Below are 25115 nucleotides of genomic sequence, written 5' to 3' on the forward strand. Positions count from 1 at the left end.
CACGCTATGTCCCGGGGGCAGCAGTTACCACTTCAATAAAAACTTGGATGGATACATTTCGTGACATCCAATAAGTCCTCATTGCCCTTTAGTCCCAGAAAAAAATTGTATTTTCCCTTCACTATATTATAAGTAATGTAAAATGAACGTTATGTATAAAAAAGGATTTTCGTATATCTGTCTGAAATTTTATAGACTTTGAGACTGTTTAACATTTTTTCACAGATCATTTTATACTATTTGCTCTTCTTTAACGCACCACTAGATGGCGCTGCTAATATATATCATGTATTATTTTTAAACTGTCAATTATTTGAATCCGAATACTTTAATAAATTAAACTTTAAGAGGCGTATATATTTATGATATAAGGAATTACTAATTTACATATCATGCAATATATTCTAGACCTATAGAGATGATTATTTAATATTATAGTATTTAATAGTATAAGAAAATTAGCAACACATTTTCATTATTTTTATTTGCCTTCTAGTATTTACTACAAATTATAAAACAAAGTTTTTCCCGCAATATACTCAAAAACTACCAAAAGGATTTTCATTAATGGATGGAGTTATTCATGAGGAAGTTTTAAGCGCACAAAGAATTGGGGGTATTTCAGGGTAAATTGTCTGAAATATGACTACGCTGAAGAAAAATCATGGTGACTGGAAGCATAAACCTGGTGTCTAAACCCTTCCTAAAACCGTTCGAAGTACTATAACCGGAAGGCTACCTATCCTATGGCTAGTATCCTACATAAATTATACTCAAAATAGCAACATATTCAAGTACATACACATATATCGATGACGTCACTGTGTCCGCGTGTGCCCTTTAAAAGATTAATATCCTTCGGAAAATATTTGCAATAAATCGCATTCAGTTCATTAATATTAAAAGAAAAAAGTTGTCAACATATAACAAATTGATATATGCAAAACACTCTGTTGTAACGTGCAAGCCTGGAATAACCGCATTATTCATTCATAAAGACGACGCAAGAGCGATCCTGTGTTGCGGTAATATTAGTTTGTTTGTGCTGTCTGTCAACCGACAAATAATAAATAATATAAAACTAGTTCCACATTTAATCAAGTTTACCGTATCTTACTGGGTACGGTATACAAAAAAATACATTATTAATAAAAACATTTTTTAAAACTTTTCTGGACGGTTTTTAGTTTAATATTTGAAAGTCTGTATTAATTCCTTAACAAATTCAGTGTATAAAATAGGAGTACCTTAACCTTTTTAAATTAACCGTAATCGCTTGATTATACTTTAAAAATGTGCTCTAAGCAAACTCCACATGCAACAGTAGGCTATGGCGTTAAATATATGTTTTTTAGTTTCGTATACGATTTCATTTTTATTGTAAACTTGTGAGGAAATGCTAAACTTTTTAAGCGGCTCTAGACGAAATTTTGCTACCGTAGCCTCAGTTTACCTCTTATTTAAGGCGGGACGACAAGGCAGGTCAACAATGACAGTGATATGATATATGATTTACAAACAGACTCCGGAACGTTTTGTTTTCACTTCCACTTGAGCTATTTAATTTTATGAATCGTACGACCCTAATTAAACACCATAATTCACTTAACTTTATATTCAAGATATCTTTATTTATATCATCATACACATAGTTTACAATTAAGGCATTAGTTAAGGATTGTAATAACGAAAGTGATCATTCATAATGAGTTGCGACTTCATCACTGAAGCGTATATTATTAACTAAATTACGGAAAGGTGCCAGATAATGATAACGTTAACTGGAATTCATAATAAAGTGGGGCTCAGCTGTATCTGGAGCACATCCGAGTTATGTCCCGCGCGAGACAGGCGTTTATTAAAAATGCAGAACTTCAAAACGAGGCAGATTCGGCATCGGCGTCTCTCGCGCACGCTGCTTTCAGTCCAGTCATAAACTTAGAACCGCGTGGTCCGTTGGACCGTACGCCACTATTAAATTATCATGTTCAATCGTTGTGTTTTGCATCAGGTGTTGTGTCATGAAACATTGATTTACGACAGTGTTTAAATAGACGATTTGACTGTTATCACGGAACACTCCCATAAACAAATCGAAACAGAAAATAACTTTGAAACTATCAGCTTCGAAATCCCTTTTTATAGATGGCAATGAAGTTATAATTAACTCTAATTTATCCCGCTTTTCGAATGCAATTCAATGAAAATGGGACACAGCCAATTTACCTACTTTCATTTGCACTGTTAACGTGGCATAGTCACTTATTTTTAAACATCGGCGTGAGATCGATCGATATACGGAAATTCGTAAAACAAAAACAGGAATATAAGCAAACGGCAGGAATGCAGCGAGTATCGGTATTTTATTTACGTGAAAAGCACAGCGATATCCGTTGTGGTTCTATTTTCGCACTTTATCGTTTATTACGGAGGCCAGAAGCGTGGCGCTGAGGGCGCCGCGCGCGAGAGTCGCCCGAGCCACTTTACCGCCTGATATTATATTCTAGAGCACGCCCGCCTTGCCTCGCTTCGCGCCAGATATTTTGAGTGTTGCTTCTAGCACCTATGAATTTATCTAGTCTCGGTCACATCACTCGCCCGGTGCAGCCGCCTGCATCGTTAACAAAGGCCTATCGCTGTCAATACTCGACTTACAAAGCTTAAAGTTAGCTAATCTTATTAAGTCAGAATCCATTCGATATATATTTTTTGTTTGTTTTTTGTTGCAAATAGTTCTCAATTATGTTTATATAGTAGTTTTTGAAATACCAAAGCTAAATTGTATCATACGTTTATGTATATATTTATTTTAATAAATATGTGAATATTTGTGGAAGAGCAATTGAATTTAAATACCTATATATGAAATTATTGGTTCACCATATCAACGTCTATCATCTATGGTTATATTCACTTTTAAGCGCCGGCCATTGTACTGAGGTGAAAAGCTTTAACAACAAAGGCGACAGACCCCGCAGCTACTACAACTACCATATAGGTAACGTGCCTAGATACATATCTGAATTAAATATACGTGAACATAAAAGGATTTATACATCATCCTTAGATTCGAGCTATAAAATGTTTTATTACAATTTACTATTTATTTCAAACCATAAATTACATGCGTAATACCATAAACATAACATACCTTCTACTGATCATAGTATGTGAAATATCTAGTTTTAATATGGTTACAATAATAAATTAATAACAGTTAAATAATCGTATGTTAATAATTTTATTTTTAACATGCCTGGGTATGCATAAATACTGGCAACATGAATCCCAAAATTAAACTAAAATATAAATTTATTTCTTCTTAAAACAGCTGTCAACTTAAATAACAGCCTGAAAATAGCATCAGAGAGCAGACCGATTCAAAAGTGCATTTCGTGGTTTGAATAGATTGAACACTATCCGTACCTTCTACAATGTCCAATCATGTGAAATAAATATAGTGATTGAGTACCAGTCGCTGTTAAAATATAACATATGAAATACTAGTTTAATGTCGCGACTCCGTACGGACAGAATTAATATTTGATTCTGTTTTATTTTAAATATATAGGTAAATATTAATATTATAACGTAGTTTGGATCGATACAACTGAGCTATACTGCAAGCCTGAGTATTTTTACACCGCTATCCGTCTATTCAGGATTCATATATGTATGTACGTGAGTTTTGTTATTCTACGTGTGCCTGAACCGATTAGGATGTATTTTTATAATCCTACTCCGAATGAAACCGGCTTTAATTAATTATTTAGTGGAGTCGTATTTTTTTCTCATTTGAGATGATTAAGATAAAAGTTATTTATTTCACTTTATTTGTAAACTGAAGTTGAAACAGTTATATCTATTATACTCAATAGAAGACTCGTACAAATCAAAAGCATCCTAATAAAACGTATTGTAAATTTTGACCTTATAGAAACGGCTCGTCACTTCTAAGAAACGAATGGTTTAGTAACCGTATATTCGTATACTTTTAAAACTTTTCATATTTTTTTTTAAATATACAAACTAAAAATATACAAAAAAACTACACAAAAATGTATGGATTTTTTGTTAACAGAATAATTTAATATCTTTTATAACATTTTCTTTGAATATGAACAAGTTTACCGTGTTTAATTTAGGCATAAACTTATTTTTTAAAGATAGAAGCACGCCGACGTGCATTTTTCTAGTGGCCTTCTTAAGAATTAATTCGTGGATCAATTTGTATGTATCTCTTTATCAGCGACAAAGAAGTAAGCTCGTAAACTTATACACACGGAAACCGAATGTGTTTTATACTATTAACAGACGAAAATATTTTTAATTATTATTGGTTTAGGTACACAGTTTATTTATAGATTGTGAGTGAATATATACTAGCGCACCTACATAAATAAGCATAAAAGAAAAAACATACATCAAAAATATAAAAACAGTTTTAAATACAAAAAATAACTATAAAGTATTTAAATAGAATAGCGGTTTCTCTTAACGCTAGTTTGGTTTTACAATTTTATTAAGAAAGTAAATCCATGTTTCTGTAAATAAAGTATAAACAATTTTAATTGTTAATTTAATAAAAAAAAAATGTTTTAGTAACGAGAAAAAAATAAAATAAAATAATCTTCATTTTTAATTAACATATATTACATAACTTATTACATAACTTAATACAAATTGATCGGGTATGCATTCCATCCATAAGAAGCCATGTGTTATATGAAAAATTAACGCACACAAGCATTTATATGCTTAAATCAAAATTACGTCACAAATCCGACTATAACTCTAGTTATAGATAATCGATTAAGATGTAAATTACGTACAGTCGTCACTAAACTCCGAGCTCTGTTGGCCGAATTCCAGTTAATTAAAAATAATGCTCTTTTCAGCTTATTTCGGAACACGCATGTGATATTTATGTATCAGTGATAGCATATTGAATAATGAAATAAAAGGCATCTAAAAGGCTCTATTCGTAATGAGTCCACCAACTATATATTATAATGATTGGAAAGTCTTTGTTAACAATCAATAACTCATAAGGAATTAATAACTAACGAGCATATAATACTTTTTCTACGAAGAGTCTCCCAGTGCCATGCTCTGTAAGATCATAGACTGTATTTAAACATTTATTTATATTTGACTGAAATAAAGGAATGTATTTTTTAAATAATTTTATTGACGTTATTGACTTTCTGAATTCATTGATTAAAAAAAGTTTGCGCTGTATCTTCTGGTATACGTTTTATATTAGAATTTTTTTGTCAGTTAGGCGAAACAAAAAACTCGTCTTCTTGCCTATTAATATAGATTAAGGAGAACACACACACACACATTATCACACCACAACAGTTCCCCATTATAAATAAAACAAATAAATATTTCCAGGGTAGGGTACAGATAGAATACATATTTATTAATAATAGTTAAAAGAAGAATTATGTTATATGATTGTTTAAAACTTTAAATAATTCATTAAAATTTTTGAGAAAATGAAATGTAATAGAGAAAACACTTAAAAATATATTTATATGGCAATAATAAAAACTATAGAGACAAGTTACATTTATTAATAATTTTAAATTATAAACATATAATCTTCCTTTTATGAAATATGATCTAAATATATAATATCATAGAGGCTTCTAATTGTACCTACTTAGAATATTTTCATTTTGAAAAAATGTAAAAACGGTTTATAATTTCGAGTCCATTACCGGATTATATGTATGATTCACAAGCGTCCATTAAAGACTTTTTAATAAATAAATCCATTTGAAAACTACCTATATTATTTATATCACAGCAATAGTTTCTAATCTAATGAGCTATTTAACGTCCATTGATTCTACTTTATGTTTTTTAAAGTAATCAGCCGGTATAAGAAGGCTAATTGTTTGTGTGATTAAATAGATAACTAAAAATTGTTTTTAAAATTATTTATTTCTCACATATCATTTTTATTCATCGTCTACGTTTTATATTTTTAAAATATTTAATACCTTACCTTGTTCCTTTTTCGTAACCGCAGTTAAATACAACACTATTAGAAACCAAGCAACGTGCTTTTAAACGCGGGCTAAAGAAAATTTTCCTCACAGCGGCACAATATTATTAACGCTACTCAGACCGTTTAAGAAGCGTTTTTCGAAAGGCCTGTGTTACAGGTATTCATTAGTCGCTGTTCGCTTGCTGCGGTGCTCATTAGTAGTGCACTGCACTGCGTTTTGTACAATTATTTTATTTTTCGGTGTCATCTAACTTGTTGGAGATGTATTCATTAAAAAGAAACACTCCGTTTAAATATTGATTATATTTTACTTAATCTAGTAATTTTAGTACAAATACTTAAAAAAAAACCATTAAACATTTCTCTGACGAAATATATTCAATCTCTTGAGTCTATTTAATTTACTTTAATTGGTTTCATATAAAAGTGATAGATAAATTACATTTTCATAAAACAACAAACTCAAATTCATTATAAATACATACAAATCGCCATTACGCGCTCACGTTTTCCGACACCGGCCTCGAGCTATCGGTTTTACATAAGTTGCAATGTACGCTACTAATCTAGAAAAAGTCGTATATTTTCGATTAATGGCTTTGCATTGTTGTAAATATAATTTTTATTAAAGCTTTTTTGAAAACATTTATTCATTCAAAATTTTTCAGTAAAATTGTCCATAATGCTTAGCAAAACAATAGATTTTATTTTCTGCTACCATCATACAAAACAGATTATCAAAATATAAAACTGTGTGTGTACCAAAATAAGAACGGAATAAATACAACAAATTATACTAGCCATATTTACAGGTTCATAGAGAAATAAAGAAGGCATCATATTAAATTTTAAATGGAAGAAAGTGAAGGCATACGAGGATGGGGATGTACCCCTACTGGTGATCCGCCACCAGCAGCTGTAGTATCAAACGCATCAAACCCACCAGTTGGTTGCTTGCCAAGATGGGTCACTAGTGGCTGGAGACGAAATACCTTATACGGGATCATTATATTTCTATTGATACTCGTGTTTTTAAATATAGCGTTAACGCTATGGATTATAAGTTCCTTAAAATTGACCGCGGTAAGTTTAATTTGAATTATAAAAGCTGTAATATGTGTCAAATGTAGCAGCCTATAATTGCCCCTCTTCTGGGCTAAGACGATCCATTAGGAAAGAAAGTTAGAAGCTTTTTCAACACTCCCACCTCCTAGAGGTGGTGGTTTCAAGTGTCAGAATTTCAGTCGACTAATGCAGGTTTCCTTGAAATGTTATCCTTCACCAATAAAATGAGATGAATTTTAGAAATAAATTTAAAAAAAAAAACGTGATTATATAAAATGCTTGCTCGGGATAGAATTTGCAATATACATTTAACACTTACGAATTATAACTATGTATAGATTTTAAAAACAGAATTGCCAGCTCCTCTAAACAAAAGTAATAAATATTTTTTTAATACTTACAACATGTGTTTGCATAATAATAAAAAATGATCTGTTATTTCTTATTTTTTTTACTGTATGTTGTTACAGAGAGGTATAGGTCCAATAACTATAGTGAAGGATGGCATCCGTCTAGATGGACAAGCGTGGGTGGTTGATAATCTCATCGCTTCGACTATATCGTCACAACCCGCTCAACCTATCTCTCTAAACTCACACCGCAACTTCACCATTCTGGTCTCAGAGCCCGACCATGTGGAACACTCCAAACTAATCATAAGTTAGGATTTATATTTAGCTGTAACATATAAGTATAATAACTTAGATTTAAAATATACTACTGTTACCACAAAATATAATTTTAAAATAATTCATTCCTTTAAGGAATTAAATTTTATTTAAGGAATTAAAATTATTAATTATTCGAAGTCAAAACGTACTTTTTAATTTATTTATACGAAACTCCGAACAAATATTTATATAAGTAAAATAAGAGCGTCAAAACATTGAATAAATTCATACATTCCTCTGTAGTTCTGTGGCACGTAAATATAATTTGTACACATGTTTACAGAGAGAGATGGCGTAGAATGCAGCGGGAAAGTGTTCGACGTTCGTGACGGCAAGGGTGGTGACGTGTTCTTCGCATCTCGGGAGGAGGTCCGCGTATCCGCTGAAACTCTGTTAGTTGATGGCACAGGCGGTTTAGCCGTGCGGAGTGCTGTCCAAACGCCACTTGTGAGAGCGCCGCCTGGTTCGGATTTACAGTAAGTGTTTCTGAATAAATCTGTCTACGATACTGTACAATTATAATATATAGGTATATGAAATATCTACTGGTGCTGTGTTGGAAAAAACAACGGATTTCAAATGATGTTTAAAGAGCACGGATAATTACAGACTGAATTTTGCAACCACAAGTTTTCAGTGCCTATATTATAGAATATTTTTATGAAAACGCGAGATATAATTTTTAAATAATAAGTACACAGAAAGTCAAAAACCATATATAAATATCCATGAATAGAAGAATAAAAACAAAACCTTTTTTATTTATAAAAATAATATATACAAAGCTATATATTGTATACAATTTCCTTATTCATACTTGTAATAAAAAATACATTTTATATTTTTAGATTAGAATCTTTAACTAGACGACTAGACATGAGGGCTCCGCAGTCAATATATCTCGAAAGTAGAGCAGGTAGCATTGATATAACATCCCATAGCAACATCAAACTGGATTCAGTCGTGGGAGCTGTAAGTAAATATACTAATAACTTATACAATTCGGCTAATTAAAATTGTACTGTTAACGGTTACTTGAATTGGCATCCACTGTCATCATTGGCATCAATTATACTCCGATAATATTCAAAAACATTTATTTGCTATACAAAATATTTTAAATTCATACTCGGTCTTATTTATTATACTATAGTATTTTTAATAAAATTTATTTTTTGCCTAATATAATGCGCAGCTTTAAGACGAAATATTTGAACGATGATTGAGGACAAATGTCTGATGTTGTCAATTGTACAAAATTAGTATAATATAGGAACTTATATTATATTTTTCAATGCAAGTATCTGCTTACAGATTAAAATCGATGCACCAAATATAATAATAAACAATTTAAAGGAAGCGAAAACAACTGAGACTTCACAGAAAAACTCAATTGAAAAGAAAGTTTACCAGCTCTGCGCTTGCGCATCTGGGAAATTATTTCTGGCAGCATCTGATGCTATATGTGCAGTGCAAGATAACGACACCGAGTTATGCCGATGAATATGATGCAATTTATTTAAAAATGAAAACTGTACATAGGACCATTATAAATAAAACATTTTTCTATGAAAAGACGCGATTCTTCAACGAAATAAAGTTCTTTAAAATGTTTATAGAGAACAGCTGAGTTCTCTCAAAGCGCATAGCCGTTTCTGTCTCATTTCCATCACCAAATGATGGCCACACGATTTGTACTTGATAGCATACCTCACAAATTATTTATAAGGAATGATAGGAAAGGCACATGACGAAGAAAATTGAAAATATAACTTTATAAATTCTTAAGATGAGTAAATAATTATATATTTTTTTATTAGACAAAAATACACAATTCATTTTATTAATAAGATATTATGGACCTAATGGAAAAATATATAGTACTCGTATGTTAATGATTCGCACAAAGCACGAATAATGTATTTATTAGATTACAATGTATGTCCCGTTACTATATTTAAAGAATCGTTATTGTACATCAGTAACCGAACTTTTTTGAGTAACTAGTAACCAAATAAGACGTTCCTATACGTCACATACATGAACATTCGGCTTGACAAAACTATTAGATAAAAACTCTCGATTTTCGTCTCGTAGACGATTCTACCATCCGTACACAAAACAAATCGTGTCTTAAATATAGTAACCAGATATTGTTGGCAATGAAGAATTAAATATTCAATATTGTACTCTATTATATACAACAAAAGTAAGATGGAGATAAAATAAATTATATTTCAATAAAGACTTTTCATTTAACTTTCTTATATATGTACATAGGTATAAGTTTGAATATACGTATATTGTATAACATTTATAAGTAAATATAATTATTATATTTATCCTATAGTTTTACAAACTGTGCCTACAACTCATTAAAGGTCTTTTCACATGTGCTCAATCACGGTACAGTAGTAAAGTATAAGAAACGTCCCGTCTACACACACAGTAAACACGGTTTCGCGGCAACCGTCTTTACAGTCATGTATTAACTTATTTAAACTCTTTCACATGAACACGATCGCAACACGGTACGAGCGACATATTTCTGACAGAAAGAGAAAAGAAAACTTAATTAAATTTAACAACTAACAACGACTCACTCAGTCTAATATCTCGACAACATCGCGGCCGCCGCCACCGGACGAAAACCGTGCGTAAACTGTGTACATGTGAAACACTTATCACGTCACGGCCCCGAGCCGTTTAGAGGATAACCGTGAGCATGTTTTAAGGCACTACTGCGTCACTTTCAAGTACTTTATCCAACGGCCGCGGCTGTCTGAAAGAAATCGCTCTCTTAGCGATAACATATAAGTATATATAACCTTGATTCTTGTTTTTTTGAATATCTTTGGTATACAACAATTCTTTGAATAACCTACATGTGTCTTATTTCAATGAAATTCTGCCAAAAAAGTATCCACTAATACGCACTGAAGCAGTGTCGTGGAATTAGATCAAAACCTTGTCCTCATAGGTAGAGGAAACCTTGCCCAGCAGTGGTATTTGGAGAATTTACTTTTTACAAGCCAATTAAAAATATGAAATGCTTACTTTATTCAATTTGACAGCTAATAGTTTGTTAACTAAGTTACATTCAAAACACTATAATAATATGAATTTAAAAAAATAAGTGCCTAATAAAAGTTTAATTAAACAGTTAAAATTGGTAAGCATTTTCCATAGTTCACGTAAGCGAAACAAACAACGACAGTCCCATCTACAGTGAAGTTATAATTATTATTTTAAATAACAATAGACAATAAGTTCTTGTTTTTGCAATTGAAAATAATTTGTAGGCACTTTTTATTCACATTTTCTTGTTCATCGTCGCTGGCACATCCCATGCGTAATCAATCTTAGCGGTTAGTCGCGTAACGTCAGCGAGCGGCTGCGCGACCGCTACTTGCCTCTACCCCAGTAATTACTACCTACAACCACCCTAATTGCAACCACAACGGGCTTTTTTAAACCATTTCCAACGAGGAAAAACATTAGGATTCATTCCTGAGGTTTTAATTGTTAATGATATATTAAATAGAAACTCTCTACCTTCTAAATATGTAATTCATATATAAACAATAAATACATATTTATTTCAATTGCATGGTTAACTTTCTTTATATTCGACTAAACTCAAGATATATTATTTAAAATAATAAAACATTTTACTTCTTCAAATAATACATAGCAATATAGATGTAGGATAGATTGCTTTGTATATTCAGAATATATAAAGATAGTTTCAAGTTTCAGAAATAAATATAAGGTATATAGTGTGTCTATATGTTGAGTATTTTGTTGAGATATTTTATTATGTCAGTCGCTTGCTTTAAACATGGACTTTAAAGCTTTGTTTTCAAGATTCGTAGGTAATTAAAAGGTCCACAGTAACATATAACTAGGTACATAGTATGTTTATTGTATAAAAAAGTTATAGTAACGATTATCATCTTTAACTTAAAGAAAATAATAAATGATACCTTAAATTAATTTATTCATCATATAGTAAAAATCCTTATTAACAGAAATAAATGTCATTAATAGCACTTTATGTTAAAAGAAAACCGTATATAATTTAAAATTTGGATCAGTTCTATTAGTAAAACTTCAAGATATTTGTATAAATGCATGAGCAAACAGGACGTGGAGCATGCGGTAAGATGTATTTGTACAGTACGGGTGAAGATATCGCTTGGCACGATACTGATTGTATTAAGATTTGATCTTGAAACATATAAAAGGTGGTCGTTACGGGACGCCCTGCAGGTGTAAATTTAAATAATTAAATTGCTTATTTAAATAATTAAAGAAAACTAATCAATAAAATAAATCAGAGTTTTGTAAATAAAATAAATATTTTTTTTAATATCCACGTAAATGTAGGGAGTAGAAAGCGGTAGCGGAGAGGGGTCATGATAGCTTGAGAGAACGTCGTGCCGGTTGCCGTCACGGCTTAAGAGTCTGTTTGAACCAATGCGCGCCAATAAAAGTTTTACAACAAAAATCTTAATCATTGATTGGTTTTACCTCGCGTACAAACATGGAGTATCACTATATATATATATATTTTAATTAATCAAAATTTTAAACAAACATTCTTCAGGAAAGCTCCTATAAACATACTTAAATCTGTATATAAATCAATAGTTTTTAAAAACAAAATGATATAAAGGAGGATGGCAAGCTCCGATACAATTTCAGACCTACATACATTGAAAAATACAATTTCTGATATTTATACTACTAAGCCAGAATAACAAATAAGTTTATCAAAGTCAATCAAATGAAATGCGGAAAAACATATTCTTGGTAATTGTTAAAAGTGAGGTTAGGTTTCCGTTTTATTGTTTCAAATTATCTTTAGGACACCTATACTCGTATATTACAAACATCTAGTTAATTCTAAGCGATTTCCACTTTGTTATCAACAACACAAATATTAAACATTCATAAGACGTCAAAAGCACTCTAGCTACAAAGAATGAATTTGACTCGTACTTGTGCGAATTTTTTAACAGTAAACCCATCTTTAAAAGTATACGACATAAGGGAAACATACAATAAGTATTTTATTTGTTTGCGTTGCTCTTCCCCTTACATGAAAAAAAACTGTGAGCATTTATTTCAGCACACTTTTTTAGTAACGACTCCATAAACAAAGACAATCAAATGACAAATATTTGAACGATTTGATTCGTGTTTATCGAATAATTTTGTTTCCTTTATATATAAGTTAAGCTAAATAACATTCTAAATGACAGAGATAATATTTAATGAATTTTGAGAGATTTTACGCTGAAGATATTAAACATTTTTGCTAACTTTGTTATATTGTACGATTTTAAACGACTGAATGCCACTCATTTCAAATAAGTATAATATTTAAATTTAAATTCATTAAAAAGTACGAGTATGTCAGAAAATATGTATGTACTTATCAAATCGGTCGTGCTATTCAGTAAGAGCATACTTCGGTAACGACTTGTAAAACCCAACTTATAGTACGCTTTTTTAAGGCGTGTATTCTTTAAACGTTACAATTATTATTAAAATAAATATCGTATATGACGTTCTGACAATTCATGTTCGTGTTCGATGAGTTTCGGATTTGGTCTTACAGAGTCACTCTCCATAAAATGTTTGTCACCTTTATTAGTACGTTCATTTAACTTTACAAGACCATCGGATAGATAATGTGACGAGTTTCAATGTGTCAAACAATCTCAGGAAACTGAGCCCACAAATTGTCCAGTAGCCTTAAGTTCAACGACTTGTCCACATTATGTAGATGAAGGCGCAGGTGCTCGTTATGTGGCCCGTCGACGCACCTTGCAAAAACTTCGCTGAACCAAACGACCCTCACTATTTCAGATGATACTCCATCTGTTGTTTGCTTTTTTAGGAATCAATTTAAAATATATTCTATTTCTTCCATAAAATCCTTTAACAATATTATTTTATTGCTGTTTACATCTTTTATAAACATATTAATTTGCTCCAACAACGCCTACTACCAGCAAGCATGAGATATGAGATACACAAATTAAATACGAGAGAACTTGTCCGGGTTTGAAACCGCAATATTCGGTGAAAACTCACGTGTTCTTACTACAAACTCATCTCGGGAGCACTGCACATAGGACTTCGAAAATTATTGTATTAATAACTAGTTTCACATAATATATTAAAACTAACAACTGAACTACTAAATTATAATTAAAAACAGTGAAATGTTAGCCTAGCATCAGTAATGTATGAAATTGTAAATACCTGGTTGACAAATGGAAACATTTCGGGGTACACGGATGACAAATATGTCTATTAGAGCCACCTGACTACAATACTCTTCTATAAGTAGAATAATCAGTGCAATGTTATAACAATGATTTGTTATAATTGTATTTACTGAATATATAATCGCGCTAATAATGAATAAGCAAATTTACATCAGTTTATCGTTTGTATTACATACAAAGTGAAATGATCATAAAAACTTAACCTTTTAATCTTTTATTGATAACATTCAATATATATAGGTGTAATATTACTTTTTTTTTTGTAATAGATGGAAAACATGTTTCTTTTATTATTATTATATCACATGATGATATATACAATGACTTTTAAAAATGATATGTATCATGACGGATCATTTTGGTAACTTAATTTCGTCAGATACAGAAAAACTCGTCCTATCGTCTTTATCTTAAAAAATTGTTGGTACGTAATGAGAGCGTGCAAAATATAATTTTAATTTCGCTCCTTCACCTTTTTTTCTCACCTGGCAGCGCTTAATCACAATCACGGCTGAGCGTGATAATCCCGCGGCTCGAGCTATGAACGAAGAGGAAACGACACACGTGTTACTTTTTCTTGTTATTTCCTTTATGAAGGTTTTTCACACGTTTCTTGAACATTACAATATATTGTTGAATAGAGACGTCCTCATTAGTGTTACAATAAGAGAAATTACTTTGCATAAAAATTTCATTGACAAAATACATCGTTTAATTATTTTTTCTTCGTTGATTAGATTTATTCCGGTCGATATGCAAATACCATACTTCTACAAATTTTCGATTACGTTCTATAGGATTTTAAATAAATAATAATCGTATCATTACTTCAAATTGCATCTGTTCGACACTAATATCATTCATATAAAAGATAGTTGTGTTAATCGTTATACTTGCTTAAAATTGAATCCGAAAACAATTTCAATCAAAGGAAACTTTCGGCTTTAGCTTCAAAAAGTGTCTATCATTATTTAGAAAGTTTTTCATTTTTCATTACATAAAATACGACCACGATACAGGTGACTTCATTGACAAAGATAAATGAACCATCTATTGAAATTAATTATTACGAAGTTAGTGATCTGTTTACTTGGGTATGATGTATAACACAATAAAAGCATTTTTTTATAAAATAAACTTTACTTTCTATATTTTATAGGAAAATTCAACAAAGGAAAAGTGGCTTGGGAGTGTGTGAATAGTTTAAAAACAAAATCTATTTAGAAAATGCTATAATAATCTTCACACGCTATGTAGTTATATAAATAATTATTATCCAACCTGGGCTACGATCAGTCTCGTATAAAATTATTTCAATCAAGGAACCGCGTCAATTCATTGAGGATTATTATTTAATACGTGTTATCAAAAAGCACCTATTGAAGTACAATCGGTAATGCGGAATGTTTCGCCTGCAACACTCACGTACTGTAACAACATTTACACAGGGGAAATTCGAACGTCGAACTATTTGCGCATTTGCCCCAAAATGGAATTTCTTTGTGATCTATACAAACGATAAATATTCGATGAACGAAGTGACAAAGACGAAAAAGTATATATTTAACGTGATCATTAAATATTAAACCTTGTTTGTACATTTTATATTGCTTTTTGAATATACAGCCACCATTGTTCAGTTAATCCAACGCAATATATATTATCAATCTATATTGCATTCGGGCTTAATAGCGATCATATTTTTTTTATTTTGTTGTACGCAGTGAAAACGTACGGTCGCGGTTATAAAATTGAAAATATTTTATTAATTACTAGTCCCAAATAGTTTGCTTCATAAAAAGTCTACATTAATTTAACCTACAACCAAAAGTAGCCGAGCTGTAATCATAAATGTAACCAATACAATGTATAAAATGAATGCGACTACAAAACAAACCAAAATTATATAATATATATTATACTTTTATGCATTTGTTTAAAAAATATAGTAATAATAAATATAAATAATAAATATTGGACTACATCACATACATTACTTTGGTCCCAATGTAAGTAGCTAAAGCACTTCCGTTATGGAAAATCAGAAGTAACGACGGTACCACATACACCCAGACCCAAGACAACGTAGAAAACGAACTAACTTTTTCTACATCGAATCGGCCGGGAATCGACCCCGGGACCTCGGAGTGGCGTACACATGAAAACCGGTGTACACACTACTCGACCATGGAGGTCATCAAATTACTTACAACTTTTATTTTATAATGCTAAAACAAGTTTAAACTGGTTTAATATCTATTATTATAATGTACACATGCGAATACTGCGATGATAACGTAGGTCCAGCGCGTATAATGTTTTATCGTAACGGCTAAAACTCTTGTTAGGATTTTGTCACGGTCGTGTTACTTTGAACACTTATTGAAACTGTTCTTAAGTGTTGTCCTTTTATGTAGGTACTCCATAAATGTTTGATAGGGCCATCTCGGGAAATCTCTGTCTCCATTCGCAGAGGGTCTGCAGTCAAATAAAATGAGAATCTCAAATATTATTCCCCGACATTTTCCCTGTTCCTTCAATGCGAACTTTTATTTTTATGCCCTTACGTATTCTTATCAGAAGAGGAACACACTTGGAAAGATTCACCGACATACTGATACTACTTAATCCTTTAGCTGGAAATCGTTCTGACATTAACGACTTTAACCGAAATAAAACTTACACATCAGTAATAATCATACTGAATACTTATAATATAATTTTATCTAATGATTAATTTTAAACAAATATTTTAGAAATATAACCCTAATTTACACTTAATTAAATCGGAGTTACATCAGTGTCTTCTGAGTGATTTTCGGTCCATTTATTGATTTATTTAATTGGAGAACATACAGCCGTTGATAAACAAAAATAACAAATACTTAATAACTATTAGGCCAATAACAATTCTCACATATAACATTAAAGAGACTGAGAATAGGAAAATAAATGAAAAAAAGGAAACAAAAATGATAACAACAATACATATAAAACTAAGTGTCTGTAATTAAAAAAAGTCCCTTTAATAGTTTAAGAGTTATCGTAAACATTTTCATATAAAATGTGAACTGATAATATTAATAAATAATTAGACATCACAAAATCATCTGTAAATTTGTGTACTCCGAATTATTTATTTAAACAACATAATATACACGCAATTAATACGAGTATGTGTATTAACGCAACTCGTGTGTTTGTCGTATCAACTACGCCATGGAGTCGACGAGCAGCACAAATTTATTTTACGTCTGAGTTCTCCTCTTTAGATAAACGGTAATTCAAAACTATATTAAAACGAAATAGTAATAACTTTAACAATAAAATAAAACTATTATTATAGCAATGGTGAAATCGATACTTCGGTTAACCGATTTTATTATTGTGCTGAATGTTACACGCGGTCTGCGGTTTATGCTCGTCAAATATTTCAGCAGCGTCACCTATGAGTAGATACCTCATATTAGTATTCCGTACCACAATAACCGAAGTTGAATCACAAAAGATTTCCGGAGCGCGACTTGCACAAGGGATGAAAGCCAACATTGTGTAATCAGAAGGGTCGCAATCTCACCCACCCCCGCCACAGTGTCGAACACGGCTTCATCAACAAGGGCCCCTTCTAGTCACTGTGACATTCATTCTTCAAAGCTTATTTTATTTCTGATTCCTGCTCCGGTGACCTTCATTACACTCGTAAAGCATACGTTCAACGAGCAACATTTTTTAAATTAAACTTTACTTTTTCGAATACAATTACTATAGATATTAGTGCAGTGCAGTATTGGTTTACGAAAATTATTTTATTTACGAATAGCAATAGGTACGTTAAGAAAAAAGAAAATGATTTCTAATTAAAATCTCTAAACTTCTCGTACTGTTTGTCAAAAGTATAAATTATTTAACATAATATCATAAAACTCTTGAAGAACAAATTATCTTATCATACGTGAAATTTATAGAGTGAGTCCGAACTACAATCATTACAGATTTATTTTCAGTATTTTACCGACAAGCTACGTCATTCCAACCAAATGAGGGTGCGAATATCTACGGTCTCAAGACCTGAATTCGGTATATATGCAGATACGTGTATTTAGGAATGTTTCTTTGTTCCACATATTTCAAACAAATACGGCTTTAAAAGTAATGTTATTATAGATGTAATAGTAAGCTTAGATAATATGTGTGGGCTAAATGTAGCAACTGAATAAAACCAGTTTCACTCAACCGATTAGCGCACCATTTACTGATAACGATACAATCTAATATACAAAAGTTTATTTATATCAAAACATTATTACTACAGAATAAAATAGTAGGTTATTTTTTTTCTTATTAGTGCTGTATTACACTATTTCAGATGTATCGGTGTCTGAAGACTTAGCACACTATCACTGTCGACATACGTATATACACCACCGCACTTCTCAACAGCAATAGTTTCACGTTTGAATTTCTTGAACAAACGTTATTACTCCTCCAATGGATGTACGTTTCACTGAAACAATTCACAATAGCGAGAACTCCAAAGTCAAAGGAAAGATTGGCACATTTCGATTTACCACTTTGAATGCAGCAAACCTGTTGAAAAAATATATTTCGTTACAAAATTGATTTAATGTTACATCATTTTAATGCCTTAAAACTACGTTATATTATTTTTAAAGTATCATTTAATGTAAAAAAATATATTTGATATGCAATTTCTGTGTCATATCCAGATCCAGGGACATATATCACAGTTAAAAATAAACAAAGTAGATTATCTCTTTTTATGGCAATTTATTCCCACTCATAATATAAACCAACTTATCACACGTCAAAACAAAGAAAAAAAAAACAAAAAACAAAATTATGACTATCATAATTAAAGTAATAATCTACACCCAGAAATATATATATATTCAGATTAATAGATAACATAAAAAATTTAAAAATCCTCCAACTCCGGCGAAGATCTGCAGATGTTTAGTAAGTAAATAAGAAATTGTAAACCGCCACACCAAACTAAAGCCAAAAAGTTAGAAAAGGCACGGGCAACTATGAACACATGGGAGTAAGAAATAAAAAAAAAACAATATTATCACACGGCATCGCCCGCATGATACATTTTTCATATTCCGTCCACTCATCCACTGCCACATCCATTTTGCCATTTTTTCGCCTTGGTAAGCAATCAAACATTAAAAAAGCACGCAAAATTAATTTAATTACAAGTGAAGTATTAACTTAAAGGAACACACGTAATGACTTGTTATTTATTTTATTAATTTATCAATATTCAATTTAAAATTAATATTACAGATAAGTAAATTATAGTTAGGATTTAATTTGCCATTATATCATAACATAAACATATATAATATATAATATTTCATGTAAAACTAATTGACAAATAAAATATTTCTCGTTACATTAATCACTGAATTGATATCGGAAACCATTCTTTAAAATGTTTTTTATTTTTTTTTAGTACTTAATTTTAAAATGTCAATTCATATATATCTATGCACTAATACAATTAGGTTAAAGTTTAAACAAAATACATAAGAAAATCCGCAGTTTATTTTTTTTTTCTTATTATATTTTATTCGTTGTCGTTTTTAAGTAGTCTGGAGGTTATCTATTTCCTGCAAGGTGTACTATCTAACCTTTAAGTTTTATTTTCAAACTTTTTTTTCTGAATATATTATCTTTATTAATATTAGAACATTTACTTACAACAAAAATTGATATTGTCGTTCTTGTAACATCTACTCTTCAGTCTACTTCAAAATTCACTCTTAAGTAAACCTGAGCCCTTATTCTACTTATAAATTGACATCTTATCACAATCGAATCCTAAATGTCGCTGTTCAGTCGCGGTTCGGTCCAAGTTGGTCCGGAATTTAATATAGATCGTATTGTAACTAATATAAAGTATAATTGGTCCCCAGTTACGATTTATAGGATAGGCTGATTTCTTGGATGTAAGGCTCTGTGCAAATAGGTCTGGGTAGGTACCACCCACTCGTTAGATATTCTACCGCCAAACAACAGTACTCAGGGTAGTGAAGTATGAGTGAGCCAGTGTAACTACAGCCAGTTTTCGGCAGCGGTTTTTCCGATCCGATACGACTTGGGAACTTTCAAGAAAAGAGCGTACTCATTTCTTCAAGGCAACGTGACTGCAAGGCCTGCAATGCACTTGCAGATGTCCATGGGTGGTGGTAATCACTTTCCATCACGTGAGACTCCTGCTCGTTTGTCCCATAACATAAAAAAAGGCACAAGGGACATAACATCTTAGTTCACAAGGTTGGTGGCGCATTGGTTGATGTAAGGAATGGTTAATATTTCTTACAATGCCATTGTCTGTGAGTGATGGTGACCACTTACCATCAATTGCTCGACCACCAAACGATACCATAAATAAAGCTTTTTTTTTTTCGAGAAATAGTCGAAGTTGTATCGGATTAGAATTTGGAACGAATAATTACCGTTATAAGTTAATAGAATTTGTCCCCATCTATCTTATCTTAAGATATCCTATTGATATCATTGAAGCAAAAGTTTGGAAACAGTAATTCCTCTGATAAAGAAGTTAGCTTTATATTTATAGTTACATTTAATTTTTTATTTTAATTTTAGTTATATTTTTGTGTAGTTACTTTAAAAAATCGTCTCACATTACTTTGAATCACCTTAAGTGCAACAAAGATGATTCAAAGTACGTTTGTCACGATTGCGAATACCTTATTACTAGCCGAAAAGTAAGTTATAACAAAAAATAAGTTATACTTATTTACTGTTATTTGTGATAAGACTATTTTATGTTTATTGTAAATATATAATAAAAATTAATTGCAAATCAGTCGCAGTCCAGAATTTGGAAGCTAGGATGTGTTTGAGGTCCGGCGCCAAAATTACTAGTAGTAGTAGTAATTTTTTGCAGCTTTATTATTTGCTATAATACGAGATCTGTTAACAGAGTATAGGCGCAAGTTTAATAGGGCTATATCCATTTAAATGATAATAATGATCATGAAAATGATTTATAGTCTGAAGCCAAACTAAAAGTACAAAGTATTACTTTAAACATTTACTATAAATTATATTCTGAAATGAAAACTAAATATAAAATATAATTTAAAAGACCATAGTTATATTTAAAATCATTTCAATGAAAGGAATAAAATACGCTTAAATGTTCATTAAATTTTCTTAAATAGCGTTATTTCTTATGGGAAAGTTTATTAATGGGAAGTTAAATTAAACATATTCGATTTTATTTAAAAAAATAATAGGTGACGAAATAAACATATACATATAAGATACAAATTATAAAAGCATTATTTAAAAGGGTAAACTAGCGTAATGAGTACCCGTTCATACTGTATTCAGCCGCGGGCAGTAATTAGAATTTCAAAATTCTGCGACTGACTCGCGTCGGTAGACAAATCTTTCTCAATTTAGCTTATAATAACAACAATTTAAATGTCTGATCCCATAAAATAGTTTTATTAACTTCACAGGTACTGAAACATATTTCAGATCCTAATGAAAACTACACATAAAGTAAAAAAATATCATTAAAATTAGCTTCAGCTGACGGCTAAGTAATTATAAATAAAAGTTGTTTTTATTTTGTATCAACAATCGAAAGGCTGTCGAGCGACTGAGTTGCTTTGCCACAGCCTATATAATTGGCATTGTAAGAAATATTAAATATACCTTAAACCGTACTGCCACCGATGGGAGTTATGTTACGTCCCTAATGCCTGAAATGTAACTGGCTGAGGCTGACTCACCTTTCAAACTGGAACAAAAAAGAATATCTAGTCATGTGGATTTAAGTATTGAGGGATATATCAATGTTATGTCAAATCTTACAAAGTTCTGATGAGACAAAATTGTAATTTTTGGTGCGTGATCGCGCACCCAAAATTACAATTTTGTAGCTAATGCGAAAAAAAGGCATCATTACATTGTGTTGACACCGACAAATGCCCTTTTACATATTCTCACAGAGATCCCGAAGATTGAGCCATGAAATTGAAAACGATCCCTTTGAAGAAATTTATTCCAGGCACGAACTGCTCCCACTCCAATGACGAGAAGATTTGCTCGTTTATTTTTATGAAATTATTGAAGACAGATTCCATTTTCATTGAGACGCGACATTAAAATTTACCTTAAAAACATAGCAGATGTAGTTGACGTCGATTAAACATTCTACTTCTATACCTAAACCTACAGAACCTACAGAACACTCTATTATCTAGTTATTTTTATATATTTACGAGACAGTTACAAAATCATAAAGTAATTAGTATTATTTTATTATAATAACAGGATTTATACATAACATAGAACCGTTGTAAAATTAAAGTTATAAAATTAATTAATTGTAAACAAATGGAACTTGCATCATCTCGACTCGTCCGTAACACTCTCATAGAAATCTATGCTTTAAATTGTATGAAAAATATTAATTATATTATATCCTGTTATCTAAATCCAATAATTTTATTTTATCATAAAATTAAACAACTATTATTTACTTACTCCTTGGTAATATGTTTAAGAAATAAATAGCTTGTAAATGCAAAAGATCGCATATTATACCAATTAGTCTTATTTTCATAACTTTTTTATGTATAATCCGAATTTTAATTTTAATTTTGAGGTCAGTATAGATCCAAAGTAGTCTCATTTCAATTTCAAATGTGTCCGACATTGATAAGTTTTAAAAATTTTGGACACTTCATTTTTATATTTAATCCTTTGAAATGCACATTTAGATATACCTTCCTTTATAATTATAAACATAAAACAGCAAAATGAAAAAATAATAATCATATATGCTTATTGGACGCAGTTTTAAGATAGATATATGAACGTATGAATAACCAAATAAATTAAATTATACTAAAAAATAATTACAATTACCTACGTATTGTTTCACGAAAAGATTATTCAATCTGCTATAATATAAATAACTTAAATACGATTTATAATATAATATAACTTATAATACGCATATATAGATTTGTGAAATGATTTATTCTAATATTTACAATGTAATCCAGACCCTGATTACAATTAAATCGACACGACACTGTCAAATTCAGCGAGTAATTACGATTTATTTTATTATGTACTTATTATTATTTTATTATATAAATTCACTTTATATTTAATTCACACGAGAAAAATTGACCGGAAATTAACCACTGCGACAGAAAAATCAAAAGGAATGCTAACTCGTTATTTAAACCTCTCAACTAGCATTTAAGTTGAAATGAGAATAAAATTATGAATCTGAATTAAATGGAAGTAAAAGTTTTCGAGGGGTTACCGTTTTCATAACTCAATTGAAATTTCTACCGTATATTACGTTATTTTACTTATTCAGTGTTATTGTTTCTATTCCTTCCAGAAAAAACAATTTCAATAATTAAAAATAATATTTTTTGTTTGGAATTGCACCAGCTATTATCCCCTAAACAGATTTTTGTTTAAAATAACAGCGACATAAGTCCGTCCTTTATTTTACGGCATGCAATACAAGTTTTGTACTTTTTCACCCTAGCGTGCCAACCACACGTCCTCTATTACACGAAACTCGCGCTTTCCATTATCTCTCTGACCAGATTTGTTTTAAAATTTTTCGCTTTATTCGTTTTTTTTTTATTTTAAACATTGAATTCCGCTATATTTTTTTTAAAGAGTACAATAAAAAGGTATTCTCGTTTTCACATTTCTGAAATTAAACGTATATCATTAATATATATGTTATCATATCCCTCATTCATTTAATATAACAGATGCGTAATGACCTCATCGTATAAAGAAGCACAAAAATATCGCGAACGCAATTCGTCATGTCATTATGCAAGGAAAGGGCGAACTTTATGACTATAATAACGCGAGATGTCTGACTCGCTGTGTGCTTCATGAATGGTGAAACGTTCTTTATTGTACCATGTTTTATGTGAACGATTAACCTTTTAATGCTAGCCGGCCGTGCAAAATGAAAACCCTATTGAAAATAAATTTGTTGTCCGGAAATACATACGATTTTTATTTAAGACTAAATTTTATTACAATATAAAGAATTATAATTTAAAAATTTTATTATTCGTTTCTATTGTGAAATATCAAATTTAGGATGCTATATTATATTTTATAACAATAAATTATGTTGACATAACTAAACATAAATGACCAGTCCAGAGGCTTTTCTTTGAAAGCCGGTAAGCGTTATGATTTCCGTAATTATATGCTTTTTATCAAATATTATATTATTATTTGAAACAGATCACGTTACCGTAGATAATGAAATATATAAAGACTTAAGCTTTACTTAAACTGATTCAAAACTCAACAAAAATATGGTCTAGGACGAATTTGGTGTGATTAATTAAACTTTACTTAAAAATATTAAATACATATATTAAATAATATTAATTTGATTATAAACCAAATTTTTGGGATAATAAATATAATCCCACTGAGTTTAATAATTTCAATAATTCTATATTATTTCATTGATTAGGTTTATTTTGTATTATTGCATTACATTAAATTATAACATTTATGATTTAACATTCTTATTCTTATTACCTTAACAAAAACCGAATCCTATATTAAAATGACGACGTTTACGATACTTTTTGATTGACGTTGTACAATTTAAAATCTATACCAAATTGATACACAATCTGATCAATGTATATTGTTTTTTTTTATTGTATCCTAATGAAAAATTACCCTATTCAACGAAGAGAAAGAAGTTAATTTGTTTTTCATGAATAAAGACCGCCTGATCATGATACTCTTGTCAAATCATGCGCTTAATGAAGAGTTGTTTCCTGGGACTACGTTCTTCAATTTGCCAAGTACCTAAAGTCTACACCTTTATTCCTTATATAATACTTATTCTTTAGAAAAGAATATTTTCCTGATTTATATCAGAAAAAATATAAAAGTACAAATGAAAGAAAAAACGTGACTCGAAGAGAACATAAAATGGGTTTTCATCAAAGTGTGGTCGCGATTGCTATC

The 25115-nt window shown here is 30.6% G+C and overlaps 2 protein-coding genes across 3 annotated transcripts in view; both read left to right on the forward strand.

The window, feature by feature from the left end:
• The window catches only part of LOC113397240 (probable transaldolase), a 212356-nt gene that overhangs the window by 123041 nt on the left and 64200 nt on the right, over window positions 1-25115 (forward strand). The window lies entirely within an intron of this gene.
• On the forward strand, window positions 1914-10003 carry LOC113397391 (delta-sarcoglycan-like). 2 transcript variants are annotated; one of them, XM_026635707.2, is made up of 7 exons: window positions 1945-2011; window positions 2838-2998; window positions 6835-7105; window positions 7558-7747; window positions 8042-8234; window positions 8607-8730; window positions 9073-10003. In XM_026635707.2, exons 3-7 carry the CDS (start codon window positions 6875-6877, stop codon window positions 9259-9261), a joined length of 927 nt encoding a protein of 308 aa, XP_026491492.1. In that variant the 5' UTR covers window positions 1945-2011; window positions 2838-2998; window positions 6835-6874; the 3' UTR covers window positions 9262-10003. The 2 variants fall into 2 exon arrangements, with proteins under 2 accessions (XP_026491491.1, XP_026491492.1); XM_026635706.2 differs by having other exon boundaries at window positions 1914-2998.

This window comes from Vanessa tameamea, chromosome 3, assembly GCF_037043105.1.
Source record: "Vanessa tameamea isolate UH-Manoa-2023 chromosome 3, ilVanTame1 primary haplotype, whole genome shotgun sequence".
Lineage (NCBI taxonomy): Eukaryota > Metazoa > Arthropoda > Insecta > Lepidoptera > Nymphalidae > Vanessa > Vanessa tameamea.